At 44.1% G+C, this 17,743-nt stretch overlaps 1 protein-coding gene across 2 annotated transcripts in view; it reads left to right on the top strand.

Annotated features, from left to right (window-relative positions):
* Positions 1 to 3,251: 3,251 nt before the first annotated feature.
* Positions 3,252 to 17,743, top strand: part of CENPU (centromere protein U) — a 56,867-nt gene continuing 42,375 nt past the window's right edge. For both annotated transcript variants that reach the window (XR_005721488.1, XM_040243052.1), the window contains exons 1-3: positions 3,252 to 3,339; positions 6,382 to 6,430; positions 8,471 to 8,588. Coding sequence is in view for 1 of the 2 variants with exons in the window: in XM_040243052.1 (XP_040098986.1) it covers positions 3,308 to 3,339; positions 6,382 to 6,430; positions 8,471 to 8,588 (199 nt within the window). In the remaining variant the exon portion in view is untranslated. The remainder of the gene's footprint in view (positions 3,340 to 6,381; positions 6,431 to 8,470; positions 8,589 to 17,743) is intronic.

The raw sequence follows: 17,743 nt of genomic DNA, 5'->3' as shown, positions 1-17,743 counted from the left end.
GACAAAGGATGAGATGGTTGGATGGCATCACCGACTCGATGGATATGAGTTTGAATAAACTCTAGGAGTTGGTGATGGACAGGGAGGCCTGGTGTGCTGCAGTCCATGGGGTCGCAAAGAGTCAGACACGACTAAGCGACTGAACTGAACTAATAGAACTAATATAGAGATCAACCTACTCCACACTTTATACCTAACCACTCTGTTTATCCCAAGATCCAGAATGTTTTGTAGTTCTTTATTTTCTGTATTTATATCAGAAAAGCAACAGTTTTTGTTTTTTCTTTAATTCTCCAAACATGAGAGTATATTACATAGCTCAATGATTGGGCCCGTAGGCGCTCTGCAGCACCTCTGAGCTTCCTCACATGGCTCCAGATTCCTCCCTGGGGCTCTAGACCTGCTGGCTCCTGTTTCCAGTCCTGTCCAACACCCCACCCCACCCAACCCTGTCGTTACTTCTTCACAACCCAGTGCACATCCTATTGGTTCTTTCTCTCTGGAACTCTGACTAATACAGGTGGGTACGTGATGCACGCTGGTAAAATTAGAGTACATCTTTTTCTGAGATTGCTGGGACATAGCTGGCTTTCTCTGAAGCATGGAATTCCGATGTGAAACATGGAAGAGCTGCTGGGTGCAGGCTCCCGCACAGAGTGCTCAGATCTAGCATAGCCACAGCCACTTCCTCCCTGTGGGCTGCTCCGTAGTCTCCTCACGTGCAGGGTGAGGTTCTGGTGCCTGTCACAGCAGGTTATTGAGAAGATGAAATGTGTTCATAGATGCTGAACACTTAGAACGATGCCTGGATCATAGTAAATGCTCACTAAATCCGGGCGATGATGATGGTGACAGCACCCAGGCTGGGGGAAAAGCTCAGGCTCCAGAAGGGCAAGGAAATAGACTCAGAGCCCTGGGGGCTTCGCCAACCTGCAGGTCAAAGTGAGCCATCTTGCAGCCATCTTGCCACTGGACTTTTCAGTGACATGAGCTCATAAATTCTTTTAGCATTTAAACCTACTTGGGTTGAGTTTTTATCTCCACCCAGAGCATTGAGTCTCTTCTTGTCTTAACACTTGGGTGGTTTCATTTTTTCAGCTCCATAAGTCCAAAAGGTTTGACAGTAACCCCTTTCCTGGGAAATTGAGCTAGCTTTCCACACTCTTATGGGTTAACAGCTTCCAGTGAGTCTAGGAACCCTGTTTCTATGCATCAGCCAGGAACTGCCTTCAAAACCACAAAGATGATTTATTCTTCTGTGGCAATTGCCCAGATGATTCCTAAGTCGGGTTAATAGGTGTTTCACTGAAGAGGAATCAGAAAGGACCTGTAAACAAAGAAAAGATGACCAACTTAAGGGAAATGCAAATCCAGAACACGATAGGGTACCATTTCAACTTGCTACTCAAGAAAAATGTTTAAATCCTGAAAATTCTAAATATTGACAAGTATGTGGTGAAGGGCATTTTTACATATTGCTGATGGGGATGCAAATTATATAGTCAACAAACCAATGTGTAAATTGGCACTGTTGTGTAAAGCTGAAAATGTCTTTATCCCATGCGGCAATAATACTACTACTGAATCTATCCTTGGCTCTTAGGTTTGTGACTGCAAGACACTTAGGTTTGGAATAAGTGTCTTGCAGGAATGTTTACTGTGGCATTGTTAGCAACAGCAAAAAGACTGAAAACAACTGATGTTTCCATGCACGGGAGAATGGATTAGTAAAATGTGGTATATTTACTTAACACATTCCAAAAACAATAAAAATGAATGAATGACAGCTGCCTGCATCAATGTGGATAAACCCCAAAATCAAAGCTTTGAGTAAGAAAGAGCACTTCCAAAATACATACTAAATATCATTTATATAAAGTTTAAGACATACGATAATTAATACATCATTTAGGGATGTATCAAGGTAGAAAAAACATGGACATGAGAAACACAAAATCAGAAGAGTGGTTATCCTTGGAAGGAATGACTAACTTCCTAATCCACTGGTGAACAGACGGGTGCTCTTTTTTGTTGTTGTTAAAGCTTTTAAAAGTTTCAACCATTTTCTTTCTTTCTTAATTTGTATTTATTTACTTATTTTAGTATTTTGGCTGTACTGTGAGGCATGCTGGATGGTTCTTTAACCAGGGATGGAGCCTGGGCCTCTGCATTGAAAGTGCTGAGTTCTAACCGGTAAGACACCAAGGAACTCCCAAGTGGTCATTTTTATTTTTATATTATATGTGCTATATTCTTGTGTATGCGTGAAACATAGTTTTTTATTGTGGTTAAATGTACATGACATAAAGCTTAGCATTTTAGCCATCTTTAACTGTACAATCTAGTGGCACTACTTACGTGAGTCACACTGTTATGCAGCCACCCACTATTATTCATTTCCAGAACTTTTTCATCATCCCAAACTGTGCTTTTGGCGTCACATCCAAGATATCATGGCCAGAACCAATGTCATGAAGCCTTTACCGTGTTTCTACGAGTTTCAGTTAGGTCTTTGACCCATTTTAAGTTCATTTTTATTTATGGTGTGATAAGAGTCCAACATCATTCTTTTGCAGGATTATACGTTTTTAAAGAGAAAGCAGAGAATCAGAGCATATTAGAAGGGGGTCCTCCCCATTTACGAATAAAAACGCTGGGGTAGAAATAAAATAATAAGCCAAGCTCATACATCTGATTCAGTACCAGCGGTACTGAAAGCCTGCTGCTGCTGCTGCTAAGTCGCTTCAGTCGTGTCCGACTCTGTGCGACCCCATAGACGGCAGCCCACCAGGCTCCCCAGTCCCTGGGATTCTCCAGGCAAGAACACTGAAAGTCTAACCCCCGTCAATTTTCAATGCACGACACCAGACAACTGCGCAGGCGCCTAAGCACCCGGAGAGAGAACCCCGGGTTTGGATCCGCCCCTCGACGGTGAGCTCGCGCTTAGGTAGCTTTCTGGCACTGGCTCCTCCCTTCCCCAACCCGGGGGCGGGCCCTGGCGGAAAACTTGCGTGTTGGACGGGTCGGCGGGAAAACCTGGTAAGGATTTAGCGTCTCGGTGGGGGCGAGGCCCGTCAGCAACTGGTTGTAAGGCGCGGACTCCAGCTCTGTTCGCTCATATTCCAGGCTGCGTTTTCTCTAGCGCTTTAGGATGGGCGGAGCCCCGGCCCGCAGACTTACGGGGCCTGGGGGGCGGGGCAGGGGCGGGGGCGGGAGCGTTTCTGCATGCTCGGCCCGGATTGGCCGCCGGGAGCAGCGCGAGGTTTGGCGGGAGTTTTTGCGTCGGCGCCGAGCGCCGCTGGCTGGAATGGATCGGCTGCGGCCTGCGCGGCTGTCTCAGTAAGTTCTGCGGGCCGTTGGGGCGCGGCCGGGGTCCCCCCTTTATTTTCCTCTTCCTCCGTGCTTGGGCCTCTCGGAGCTGCTCGAGCTCCCTGGCTCTGCCTCTGCGCACCGTGTCCGAGCGACTGACCGCCCAGGGGCCTTTCTGTAAAGTGGGGATAATAATGTCCCCACCCTGACAGGATTGCGGGGAGGTTGAAGGGCGTCCGCTTACAGCCGTGTCTGGCGGCGGGGAGAGTCGTCGGCTAGCGTCCCCTTGCTTTGTGCGGGTGAACGTGCTCTACAGTAGACGTGAGGTGTTCTGAAACAAACTATCCCACGGATAGTAACTTAAGGAGTACCACCTACTACTTGCCAGAATTCACCTTCTAGCAAGAACACTAGCATTGACACTCGGGCTGGAGTCAGTATTCTTATTTTCAAGACCCTGCTTGTTTTTGTAACACAAACCACAGACTGTAAAGCCGAACTAAGTCGGCGGGGGAGCCCAAGCTGCCGCTTGTTATTTTTAAAGGGGTGCAACTCTAGCCAGGATGGTTCAAGCTTTTTTTTTTTTTTTTTTTTTTTAAAGCTGAAAGGACATGCAGGTGGAAATACGTTGCCTATCTGCTCTCTAAAATGTTATTTTTCCCGGATTCACTGGCAAGTGTCTCTGGAGGTGTTTGAAGCACATCCAAGGCCCTGCCTGGGCCTGGCTTGGAGGGGCCTTGGCAGGCCTAGGCTGGTCCTCAAGGCCAGAGGAGTCCCACCTGGGCTGTGGGAGGGTTGCTGGAGAAGGTGCAGTTTGTAGTGCAGCGTGAGGGTGGAGTAAACAGACGAGGCTCCTGTGGCCAGCGGGTAGCACCAGACTCCCCCAGTAGAGAGGAGGATTGGGAAGAAATAAGATGCTTGAGAATCAGCTGACATAGTGGTGTTGGTGGTTTGGTCTCTAAGTCATGTCCGACTTTTGCAACCCCATGGACTGTAGCCTGCCAGGCTCCTCTGTCCATGGGATTTCCCAGGCAAGAACACTGGAGTGGGTTGCCATGCCCTCCTCCAGGGGATCTCCCCAACCCAGGAATCGAACCTGGGTCTCCTGCATTGCAGGCAGATTCTTAACCAGCTGATCTATGAGAGGTGAACTTTATCAGCTATGCCAGTAGGGGGCTTCTCTCTCCCTCCCCCGACCCCACCCCCCACCCCCACCAACGCGGTACACACAGGTATAGCATTTTTGCCTTTGATTGAGACTCATGAAATTTGTTCATCCCTCCCCCTGAAACGCACTAGTATGCCTACACCAAAAATTTTTCCGTGTGTTATCACAGAGGTTTCTATCTTTCGGTAGCCTCACCTTCCTCCTAGCCTAAGGTGAGGAGGAAACTTGACCACATTGTTGAGCACAGACAAGGCAGGAAAGAGTGAGTTAAGACCTTATATGATGTGACTTCTAGTCCTGTTACTTGGCTGTGTGACCACTGATGTCAGTTAACTTTTCTGAACCCCAGAACCATAAAGGCTGTAAAACGCATATCTGCTCCATCTTCTTTTTTGGGTCTGAGAATGAAATAAAGGATTGGTTTTGCAAATTGTGGTGTCTTGACCAGCATCAGCAGCCCCAGGAACTTGTTAGCAATGCAGGCTCCATCAGGGGCCATCCCAGGTTTATTGAATCAGCCTCTCTGGAGGTGGAGCCAAGCAGTCTTAACAGCTTTCCAGGTGGTTCTGATTCCTGATGTTTGAGAACCACTCCTCAGTTTTCCAACTTTTTACTGTAATTCACAGTAATAATATTTTACATCACAATGGATACACAAATGTGCACATATGATAAAACACAAGTTTTAAGATATCTTAATTTTATAATCCCCTTGTATTTCCTTTTAAAAAATGCTAGAACAAGAAAAAAATTTTTAAAGGAAACAAGAGCAAAACGAATTTTAAAAAATGCTAGGGGAAACCTTAAAGGGCATGACAGGGCAGTTGATAACATTTGGATATGGACTGTAAATTAGACCGTGCTGTCAGTGTTAAGTTTCTTGCTTTGGAAATTGTGCTGTGACTACACAGGATAATGCCCTCTTAGAAAAGACACACGTGTGTTCCCAGGTTACCATACAGACACAGGAAGCCGGTGAGACAAAATGTGAACAGTTGGTGAAGTGGGGTAAAGGGTATACAGAAGGTTCTCAGACTCGTCTCACAATTTTTCTCTTTAAGTTTGAAGTTATATCACATAAAGAGTTAGGTAAAGAATTACTCGTTCAGACACCAAATGGACTTTGCTCTCTGTTAACGGGTGTGTGCAGGATGTCCTGTTCCCTGGCACCACGTTGGAGCACATAGGGTACTCAGCCCACAGTCACCGGCTGGGGTATTTCCTGTCTCTTATTTTCACTTTTTCTTTGGGTCTCTGTTGTGACATCTGGTTTATTTAAGCTGGTTAAAGATGCAACTTTATCCTTTCATCCTGATGCCCTCTGGAGGGATCCTGAAGGGGAGGGAACAGGGCAGCTCTGGGTGTGGACTGATTTATCGCAGATTTTATCGCAGGCTTCTCTCCTTCCCAGCCACCTGCAGCTTTGGGCAAATATGCTTCTGGATGAGGGATTCACTTCTACCTGGAGGACTGTTAAGGAGCTAAATGAGAGAGAACACGTGTGTGAGAGAGTCAGGCACGGGATGCATCGGGGTCCGGTGCTTAGGGAAGAGGCACCTCTCTAGCACATTTCTGCAGGACGCCAGTCTTGGCTGTTGATGCGACTTAAGGGGCACTTCAGGTGATGGCAGGGTTAGGAGTTCTCTGTGCCCTGAGGGCAGAGCTGTGCTATTTATATGTGGGTAGTATGATTTGGCCTATAAATTATTTATGTGTGTGAGATATCGGTTCTACTTTCCAAAGGGATTTGCCATTACCTGAATTTTATCACGTGCACGTTGTTAGTGCAGCTAACAAAGAGAGTAACTTGGAAAGAAAATACTTGGACTACATTGCCAGTTCTAGTGTTTCCTCAGTTATTTTTAAGTATTTCCTAACTTGTGTGTGTGTTTGCTGTTTCCTAGTGCCAGATTTTCGAAGAACCATGCAGACAGAACATATTCCGTGAAAGATGTAAGTTATCGTTATATATTTTAATATAATGCTCGTAATTGAAAATGCAAAATAACATTTTATGGGAGACTCAGTATTCCATAAACTTGGTAAGCTCTATTTTCTTGTAGTGGAAAAGTATATTCATTTTCCTCCTGTTCTTTCCAGTACAAGCCAGAGAACATTAACATTTTGAATCTTTTTTCCTGGGCCTAGGTTGGTTTCATTTTCATTTGGATGATTAGCATCGTTTAAAAATTGTGCAGTTTTCTGTATTTTGCTTTTTTCACTTGTAGCCATTTCTCCATGTTAATAGTTTTCCACAATTATGATCTCATCATCTTCCATGTAGTTTTCCTCACATGGTATTTTTACTTTAGGGTGGGGTGAGTCTTAGAAATAAATGTGTGTGAAGGCAGGTGCATTTCTTTAATACTCCCGGCTCACTTCATATTACTTTCCAGCGGCTTGTCGAGTTGGCCCTAGAGATTCACATGAAACGCCTCAGGCAGTGTCTGCTTGGGGGTGCCCAGGCCTTGGGGGTTCTCCCTGCTCTGTGCCCCACCCCTGGTTCTCTCTCTTGGGGGGTGTCTCCCCCTGCTTCCCTAGGCCCCTGGCTTTGGAGGGGGCCCTTTTCTCCCCTGGGAAGTCCTAGGATCCCTCTGCACCCCCATCCCAGCCCACCCATTCTTTGGATGGGTTTCTCCAGCATCCTGTCCTCTTCTCGGGAAGGCAGCTGCCATACATGGCTGGGGGCCTGTTTGCTCAGGGAGGCCAGAGGCTCCGTCAGCTCCCCTTCAGCATTCTTTCTAACCCCAAACACCCCTCAGGTGGTTTTGCACTGAGAGTCTGTGATTGCTGGTTTTTGTTTTGGAGTCTTTTTCTATCTCCTGTATCTCTTCCAGAATTTCCACTTATTTTCTTGTCTGTTAATGGCTCCCCCCACATTGTCCAGAGCTACTGAATGTTTTTTCTCATTTTCTGTGTGTTATGGTCTTTCATGAGGATGTAGGGGGCAGTCTTCTTGGGGCTTACTAGTATATTGCCCTTTAAGCCCCATCTCTTTCCGGGAGTCAGGAGTTTTTACCCCTGTGTATCCTCAAAACTGAGGAAGACTTTCTTATCTTTCCTTGCTGTTCTTTGGAACTCTGCATTCAGATGAGTATATCTTCCCTTTTCTCCTTTGCCTTTTGCTTCTCTTCTTTTCACAGCTATTTGTAAGGCCTTCTCAGACAACCATTTTGCCTTTTTGCATTTCTTTTTCTTGAGAATGGTCTTGATCACCGCCTCCTGTACAATGTTGTGAACCTCCGTCCATAGTTCTTCGGGCACTCTTATCAGATCTAATTCCTTGAATCTATTTGTCACTTCCACTGTATTAATTGTAAGGGATTTGATTTCAGTCATTCCTGAATGGTCTAGTGGTTTTCCCTACTTTCTTCAATTTAAGTCTGAATTTTGCAATAAGGAGTTCAATCAATCTGATTTTGGCATTGACCATCTGGTGACGTCCATGTGTAGAGTCTTCTCCTGTGTTGTTGGAAGAGGGTGTTTGCTATGACCAGTGCGTCCTCTTGGCAAAACTCTGTTAGCCTTTGTCCTGCTTCATTTTGTACTCCAAGGCCAAATTTGCCTGTTACTCCAGGTATCTCTTGACTTCCTACTTTTGCATTCCAGTTCCCTATGATGAAAAGAACATCTTTCTTGGGTTTTAGTTCTAGAAGGCTAATTGGCTAATTCTAGAAGGTTGAAACCCCCATAGCTGGAACCTCGGATAAGGAAGCCACCTGCCAGGGTCATACGGGGATTTTCTACTGTGTAGAGGCTGGGCGCCCCAACCCCTGCGTAGTTCAGTGGTCAACTGTATTTACTCCCTGGTCCTTTCTAGAAAAGTTCCCCAACCCCGCCTTAGATCATCAGAAGAGCCTCTGCCCCCGAGAGTACGAAGGCTCTCTCTGTAGGCACCGGAGACAGCAGCAGTGTCCTTGCCATGCAGATCAGCTTTGTGATGTTCTTGTTGTTATGGCCAGGCCAGTGACTTTGAACTTCATTCACTTTCAGAAAGCTGGCTGGAAGCACAAGCCTCTGGATGTATTTGATTTTCCTGATCATTCTCAGCTCTCAAGCCTCAGCAGCCTGGGTGAAAATGAGAAAGATGAAGAATCCTATGAAACCTTTGGTTAGTATTTTTAATCTATATTTTGAAAACTTTACTTTGAGCAACAGCATTTAGGCTAATTACTAATAAAAATGTAGAAATGCCTTCACATACAAAAGCAAGGTGGTCTACACATGAATACAGTGTTCTGGGGAGTATTTGATAATTTGAATCGATTTTTCTCACTTCTAGGTACCCTGAAACTAACAAAAAGTGGGGCTCTCCTGGTGGCACTGGTCAGCGAGCCAGACAGATTAGGGCTCCTGTTATATGATTTTGTAACAAGAGGGATGTAGACTAATACTTCTTACTTCATACCTCCCATAGTCATGTGGAAAGGGGCTTTAATTTAGGGAGGACCAGAAGGATGTTCTTCCTTTTCTTAGACACAGGAAGGCAGAGGACCCTGCAGGAGAGCTTTTGCCTGTGGGCCCAGAAGTGTCTGGGAGACAGCGCCGCCACTGGCGGACCAGGGAGGGGTGTGTGACCTGCCCGGGTGGGCCTGCTCTCTGTGCGTCACTGGGCACTCCAGAGGCCAGAGGTGATAGAGAAGGGCTGGTATGCCCACATCTAGAACAGCTGCTGCTGCTGCTAAGTCGCTTCAGTTGTGTCCGACTCTGTGCGACTCCATAGACGGCAGCCCACCAGGCTCCCACGTCCCTGGGATTCTCCAGGCAAGAACACTGGAGTGGCTTGCCATTTCCTTCTCCAATGCATGAAAGTGAAAAGTGAAAGTAAAGTTGCTCAGTCATGTCTGACCCTCAGCGCCCCATGGACTGCAGCCTACCAGGCTCTTCTGTCCATGGGATTTTCCAGGGAAGAGTACTGGAGTGGAGTGCCATCGCCTTCTCCGTCTAGAATAGCAGTGATTGGATATTTTTTTGTAGGAGTAAGTTTCAAGGGAATTTTCACAACATAAACCTTCTCACATACTTTTTATTTGGTATCTAGTATTTTGAGTCAAATTTTTGTTAATAAAGGAAATCATTGTACTTTTGGCATGATGAAAAGTAATCATTACCAGAACATCTCTTATAATGACCTGATAAAATGTTTTAATTTTTTACCTAAAAGAAATCTAAATGTAAAAGGTCTGAATCTAAAATAAATCATAATTTTAAAAATTGAGATGTAGTTCACATGCCATACAGCCACCGTGTTAAAGCGCGTGGTTCAGTTCAGTGTTAGTGTGGTCACAAGAGGGTACAGCTGTCACTGTTTTCCATTCCAAGACGTTTTAATCATCCCAGAAAGAAACTCCACATCTGCTAGTAATTTCTCCGGAGCCCTTTGGCAGCCATGAACCTATTTCTTGTCTCCATGAATCTGTCTGTTCTGAACATTTAAATAGATTCTTACATGATGTATGTGGTCATTTGTGATTGGCTTCTTTCATTTAGGGTAGTAGTGTCAAGGTTCACCTATGTGGTAGTAAGTATCAGTATTTCATTCCTAAAAATTCTTACAGTTCAATAATCCATTGTTTGGATAGGCCTCATTTTCTTTTTTTTCAAAATTTATTTTTAATTAAGTTTTTTACACAGTTTTAAGGCTTGCTTTCCATTTACAGTTACTGTAAAATCTTGGCTGTATTCTTGGTGTTGTACAGTACATCTGAGCCCAGTCACACCCAATGGTTTGCACCTCTCATGCCCTCCTCTGTACTGCCCTCCTCTCCCCTCCGCACTGGTAACCACTGGTCTTTTCTCTGTAGGTGGGAGTCTGCTGCTTTTCGTTATATTCACTAGTTTGTTGTATTTTTGCATTTCACACATAAGTGATATCATACAGTATCTGTCTTTCTCTGTCTGACTGACTTCTCTTAGCATACTGCCCAGGAAGCTACTAGAAAACACTCACCTAGGTATCACCTCCCAGGTTCAGAAGCAGAATGTTGCCACCGTGGTAGAAGCGCTCTTGGGTGTCCTGTTAGTCATTGCTTTTCTCTCTTTCTTGACATAGTTCAGTTCAGTCGCTCAGTTGTGTCTGACTCTTTGCTACTCCATGAATCGCAGCACGCCAGGCCTCCCTGTTCATCACCATCTGCCGGAGTTCACTCAGACTCACGTCCATTGAGTCCGTGATGCCATCCAGCCATCTCATCCTCTGTCATCCCCTTCTCCTCCTGCCCCCAATCTCTCCCAGCATCAGAGGCTTTTTCCAATGAGTCAACTCTTCGCATGAGGTGGCCAAAGTACTGGAGTTTCAGCTTCAGCATCATTCCTTCCAAAGAAATCCCAGGGTTGATCTCCTTCAGAATGGACTGGTTGGATCTCCTTGCAGTCCAAGGGACTCTCAAGAGTCTTCTCCAACACCACAGTTCAAAAGCATCAATTCTTCGGTGCTCAGCCTTCTTAACAGTCCAACTCTCACATCCATACTTGACCACAGGAAAAACCATAGCCTTGACTAAACGGACCTTAGTTGGCAAGTAATGTCTCTGCTTTTGAATATGCTATCTAGGTTGGTCATAACTTTTCTTCCAAGGAGTAAGCATCTTTTAATTTCCTGGCTGCAGTCACCATCTGCAGTGATTTTGGAGCCCCAAAAAATAAAGTCTGACACTGTTTCCACTGTTTCCCCATCTATTTGCCATGAAGTGATGGGACCGGATGCCATGATCTTCATTTTCTGAATGTTGAGCTTTAAGCCAACTTTTTCACTCTCCTCTTTCACTTTCATCAAGAGGCTTTTTAGTTCTTCACTTTCTGCCATAAGGGTGGTGTCATCTGCATGTCTGAGGTTATTGATATTTCTCCTGGCAATCTTGATTCCAGCTTGTGTTTCTTCCAGTCCAGCGTTTCTCATGATGTACTCTGCATAGAAGTTAAATAAGCAAGGTGACAATATACAGCCTTGACGTCCTCCTTTTCCTATTTGGAACCAGTCTGTTGTTCCATGTCCAGTTCTAACTGTTGCTTCCTGGCCTGCATACAGATTTCTCAAGAGGCAGATCAGGTGGTCTGGTATTCCCATCTCTTTCAGAATTTTCCACAGTTTATTGTGATCCACACAGTCAAAGGCCTTGGCATAGTCAATAAAGCAGAAGTAGATGTTTTTCTGGAACTCTCTTGCTTTTTCCATGATCCAGCGGATGTTGGCAATTTGATCTCTGGTTCCTCTGCCTTTTCTAAAACCTGCTTGAACATCAGGGAGTTCACGGTTCACGTATTGCTGAAGCCTGGCTTGGAGAATTTTGAGCATTCCTTTACTAGCATGTGAGATGAGTGCAATTGTGCGGGAGTTTGAGCATTCTTTGGCATTGCCTTTCTTTGGAATTGGAATGAAAACTGACCTTTTCCAGTCCTGTGGCCATTGCTGAGTTTTCCAAATTTGCTGGCATATTGAGTGCAGCACTTTCACAGCATCATCTTTCAGGATTTGAAACAGCTCAACTGGAATTCCATCACCTCCACTAGCTTTGTTCATAGTGATGCTTTCTAAGGCCCACTTGACTTCACTTTCCAAGATGTCTGGCTCTAGATTAGTGATCACATCATCATGATTATCTGGGTCGTGAAGATCTTTTTTGTACAGTTCTTCCATGTATTCTTGCCACCTCTTCTTAATATCTTCTGCTTCTGTTAGGTCCATACCATTTCTGTCCTTTATCGAGCCCATCTTTGCCATGAAATGTTCCCTTGGTATCTCTCATTTTCTTGAAGAGATCTCTAGTCTTTCCCATTCTGTTGTTTTCCTCTATTTCTTTGCATTGATCACTGAAGAAGGCTTTCTTATCTCTTCTTGCTATTCTTTGGAACTCTGCATTCAGATGCTTATATCTTTCCTTTTCTCCTTTGCTTTCGCCTCTCTTCTTTTCACAGCTATTTGTAAGGCCTCCCCAGACAGCCATTTTGCTTTTTTGCATTTCTTTTCCATGGGGGTGGTCTTGATCCCTGTCTCCTGTACAATGTCACGAACCTCATAAAGTGATCCCTATCATCTTTCTAACATTTTGTTTTAGTTTTGCCTGGTTTTGAACTTTATATAAATGCTCTCATACATTATATATTCTCTTTTCTGGCTCTTTTGCTCACTTATTTCCTTTTGTGAAATCATCTAAACAGCTATGAAAAGTAAAAGTGAAAGTCGCTCAGTCCTGTCCCACTTTTTGGGACTCCATGGACTTCTCCAGGCCAGAACACTGGAATGGGTAGCCTTTCCATTCTCCAGGGGATCTTCCCAACTCAGGGATTGAACTCAGGTCTCCCACATTGCGGGCTGATTCTTTACCGGCTGAGCTACAAGGGAAGCCTAAGAATACTGGAGTGGGTAACTTATCCCTTCTCCAGGGGATCTTCTCAACCCAGGAATCGAACCAGGGTCTCCTGCACTGCAGGCAGATTCTTTGCCAACTACCTACCAGAGAAGCCCCCAAACAACTGTAGACAGTGATTGTTCATTTCTATTGGTGTGAGTTGCTACATTGTATGATGATACCACACATTCGTCATGCAAACTAATCTTGAAAATAATTATTTTTTGGTTATGTGGAACAATCCTGCGATGATCATTCTTTATTTTTTTATTTATTTTTAATTGGAGGATAATTGCTTTACAATGTAGTGTTAGTTTCTGCTGTAATACATGCTGTTTGTTTTTCTGACTTCCTTCACAGGGTCTAGGTTCATCCACCTCACTTTTAACTGACTCAAATTCATTCCTTTTGATAGTTGAATAATACTCTGTTGTATAAATATACTGCACCTTCTTTATCCACTCATCTGTCAGTGGACATCTAGGTTTCTTTCTTGTCCTGTCTATTGTAAATAGTGCTTCAGTGAACGTTGGTGTACATGTGGCCTTTTGAATTATGGTTTTCTCAGTATATATGCCCAGAAGTAGGATTACTGGGTCATATGGTAGATCTTTCTTAGTTTTATACCATTCTCCAAAGTGCCTGTATCAATTTACATTCCCACCGGCAGTGTGGGATTGTTTCCTTTTCTCCACATCCTCTCCAGCATGTGTTCTTCGTAGGTTTTTTGATGATGGCCACTCTGCCAGCATGAAGTGATGTTGTTGTTCGGTCGCTCAGTCATGTGCAACTCTTTGTGACCCCGTGGACTGCAGCACACCAGGCTTCCTTGTCCTTCACCGTCTCCCAGAGCTTTCTCAAACTCATGTCCATTGAGTCAGTGATGCCATCCAACCATCTCATCCTCTGTCGCCCCCTTCTCCTCCTTCCTTCAATCTTTCCCATCATCAGGGTCTTTTCCATTGAGTCGGCTCTTAGCATCAGGTGGCCAAAATACTGGAGCTTCTTTAGCTTCCTTCCAATGAATATTCAGGGTTGATTTCCTTTAGGATTGAATGGTTTGATCTCTTTGCAGTCCACAGGACTCTCAAAACACCACAGTTCAAAAGCATCAATTCTTCAGCACTCAGCCTTCTTTTATGGTCCAGCTCTCACATCCATACATGATTTCTGGAAAAACCATAACTTTGCAGACCTTGTCCGTAAAGTGATATCTTCTGCTTTTTAATATGCTTTCTAGGTTGGTCATAGCTTTTCTTCCAAGAACCAGGTGTCTTTTAATTTCATGGCTGCAGTCACCATCTGCAGTGATTTGGAAGCCCAAGAAAATAGTCTGTCCCTGTTTCCATTGTTTCCCCATCTATTTGCCATGAAGCGATGGGACCAGATGCCGTTATCTTAGTTTTTGAATGCTGAGTTTTAAGCCAGCTTTTTCACTTTCACCTTTATCAGTGGCTCTTGAGTTCCTCTTTGCTTTTTGCTATTAGGGTGGTGTCATCTGCATATCTGAAATTATTGATATTTCTCCCAGAAATCTTGATTCCAGCTTGTGCTTCATCCACCCTGTCATTTGCATGATGTACTCTGCATGTAAGTTAAATAAGTAGGGCAATAATATACAGCCTTGACGTACTCCTTTCCTAATTTTGAATCAGTTCATTGTTCCATGTCCGGTTCTAACTATTGCTTCTTAATCTGTATACAGGTTTCTCGGGAAACAGGTAAGGTAGTCTGGTATTCCCATCTCTTTAATATTTTCCCACAGTTTGTTGTGATCCACACATTCAAAAGCGTTGGCATAGTCTATGAAGCAGAAGTAGATGTTTTTCTGGATTCCTTGGTTTTGCTATGATCCAACGAATGTTGGCAATTTGATCTCTGGCTCCTCTGCCTTTTCTAAATCTAGCTTGTACACTTGGAAGTTCTCGGTTCATGTATTGTTGAAGCTTAGCTTGAAGGATTTTGAGCCTTACCTTGCTAGTGTGTGAGATGACCCCTGTTGTGCTGCAGTTTGAACATTCTTTGGCATCGCCGTTCTTTGGTCTCAGATCATGAACTCCTTATTGCCAAATTCAGACTTAAAGAAAGTCAGGAAAGCCACTAGACCATTCAGGTATGACCTAAATCAAATCCCTTAGGATTATACAGTGGAAGTGACAAATAGATTCAAGGGATCAGATCTGATAGACAGAGTGCCTGAAGATCTATGGATGAAAGTTCATAACACTGTACAGGAGGCAGTGACCAAAACCGTCCCCAAGAAAAAGAAACACAGCAAGGCAAAATGGTTGAGAAGTCTTTACAAATAGCTGAGAAAAGAAGAGAAGCGAAAGGCAAAGGATAAAAGGAAAGATATACCCATCTGAATTCAGAGTTCCAAAGAATAGCAGGGAGATATAAGAAAGCCTTCTTAAGTGAACAATGTAAAGAAATAGAGGAAAACAATAGAATGGGTAAGACTAATGATCTCTTCAAGAAAATTAGAGATACCAAGGGAATATTTCATGCAAAGATGGGCACGATAAAGGACAGAAGTGGCATGGACCTAACAGAAGCAGAAGATACTAAGAATAGGTGGCAAGGATACACAGAGGAACTGCACAGAAAAGGTCTTAATGAAACCACAGTGGTATGATCACTTATCTAGAGCCATACATCCTGGAGTGTGAAGTCAAGTGGACCTTAGGAAGCATTAGTATGAACAAAGCTAGTGGAGGTGATGGAATTCCAGCTGAGCTATTTCAAATCCTAAATGATGATGCTGTAAAAGTGCTGCACTCAATATGCCAGCAAATTTAGAAAACTCCGCAGTGGCCACAGTACTAGAAAGGGGTCGGTTTTCGTTCCAGTCCCAAAGAAGGAAATGCCAAAGACTGTTCAAACTACCGCACAATTGCGCTCAACTGTACCTTTGTACCCCCTTGGTCTTGTTGCCAGGTCTCTTTGGAAACTGAGTGTCTGAGTGTAATGGTAGAAGGTGCAAGGGCTGGGAACAATGCCATTTCTGTTATGGGCATCAGAGCTGCTTTCTTTGCATCCCAATCTGCCCAGCTGCTTCCTTGGATAATTTGAGAAATTCCTTTTTGATGCTTGTGGCAGCGAATGACTGCTACGTATTTTGGTTTTGGAGCCGCTTCTATGAAATGCAAAGTCTCAGCCTCATACTTTATAGAGGAATTTTTTGTACTTGTAAGTTTTCTCATTTTTTTTTTCCTGATACCTCCACTAGCATGTAAAGCAGGGAAGGCATATTTTGAGTCTGTGTGTATATTTATAATTTATCTTTTCTCTAGGGTTAAGGCTCAGGTTAGAGCTGTCAGTTCAGTCTTCTGGGCTGGAGTGTAGGCCGGGAAAGGTTTTGCTTCTTGGATACTCTGAGCACTCCCAATAGTATCCCTGCCCTCCTAACTCCGCCCTTAATAAAGCTGCTGCTGTCAGGAAACCATTCGTCCTCGGTTTCTTGTAGTTTAGTCTCTGAGATTAGTCCTACAGGCATACACCTGGTCACAGGTTCTGACGCAAGAGTCTGTTGGCTGTGGGCTCTCATCAGGCTTAAGCATAGCCAAGTTGAGGGTATGGAAAGTTTTGTAGGTTAGTTCTCATGATTCAAGGATCACAGCGTGGTGTTAGTAAGACAGCCTTCAGTTAGTCAGTAGTGACCTATAATCTCCAGAATCCCTTGTACTTGACGATGGGACTGGACTTCTGCTGTTGTCCAAAAGTGAGCTTGTTAGCTTCTTCCACTAATAAAGCGGTGGCGGCTACTGCCTGGAGACAGCCAGGCCAACCTTGGGCCATGAAATCTAGCTGTTTGGAAAAATGCCCAATAGGCTCAGAATCTTCTCCAGCTTTTAAACCCCAGAGCAGTGCCATGCTTTTCAGCCACATACAGGGTGAATGGTGCTTTCAGATTGGGGTGACTGGGAGCAGGGGCTCTGGTGAGGGTCTGGTTGATAATCATGTGAAACCTTTTCTTGTTCCTCATTCTAAAGTAATGGTTCTATATTTGAGCATTAGTCACTTGATACAAAGGCTTAGCCATTGGCCCAAATTTTTGAATCCAAACTCTACAAAATCCTATCGTGTGCAAAAAGGTAGAGATGTCTTTTTTTTTTTTTTAATTGAAGGATAATTGCTTTACAGAATTGTGTTGGTTTCTGTCAAACATCATCAGTCAGCCATAGGTATACATATGTCCCCTCCCTTTTGAACCTCCCTCCCATCTCCTTCCCCATCCCACCCCTCTAGATTGATTCAGAGCCCCTGTTTGAGTTTCCTGAGCCATACAGCAAATTCCCATAGGCTATCTGTTTTACAGATGGTAATGTTAAGTTTCCATGTTGCTCTCTCCTTATATCTCACCCTCTCCTTCTTCCCCCCATCCTGTGTCCATAAGTCTGTGCCCTATGTCTGTTTCTTTGTTGCAAATAATTTCATCAGTGCCGTCTTTCTAGATTCCATATATATATGTTAGTGTACAGTATTTGTTATTCTCTTTCTGACTTCCTTCACTTTGTCTAATAGGCTCTAGGTTCAGCCGCCTCATTAGAACTGACTCAAATGTGTTCCTTTTTATGGCTGAGTAATATTCCATTGTGAAATATTACTTTCCATTGTGAAAGGAGAGTGAAACAGCTGGCTTAAAACTCAGCATTCAAAAAACTTAGATTGTGGCATCCAATCCCATCAAATCATGGCAAATAGGTGGAGAAACAATGGAAACAATGACAGACTTTATTTTCTGGGGCTCCAGAATCACTGCAGATGGTGACTGCAGCCATGAAATTAAAAGACGCTTGTTCCTTGGAAGAAAAGCTATGACAAACATAGACAGTATATTGAAAAGCAGAGACATTACTTTTCCGACAAAGGTCCATCTAGTCAAAGCTATGGTTTTTCCAGTAGTCATGTATGGATG

This window comes from Oryx dammah, unplaced genomic scaffold (assembly GCF_014754425.2).
Source record: "Oryx dammah isolate SB20612 unplaced genomic scaffold, SCBI_Odam_1.1 HiC_scaffold_7, whole genome shotgun sequence".
In the NCBI taxonomy this organism is placed as follows: Eukaryota; Metazoa; Chordata; class Mammalia; order Artiodactyla; family Bovidae; genus Oryx; species Oryx dammah.
This window is presented reverse-complemented; position numbering and strand designations above follow the sequence as displayed.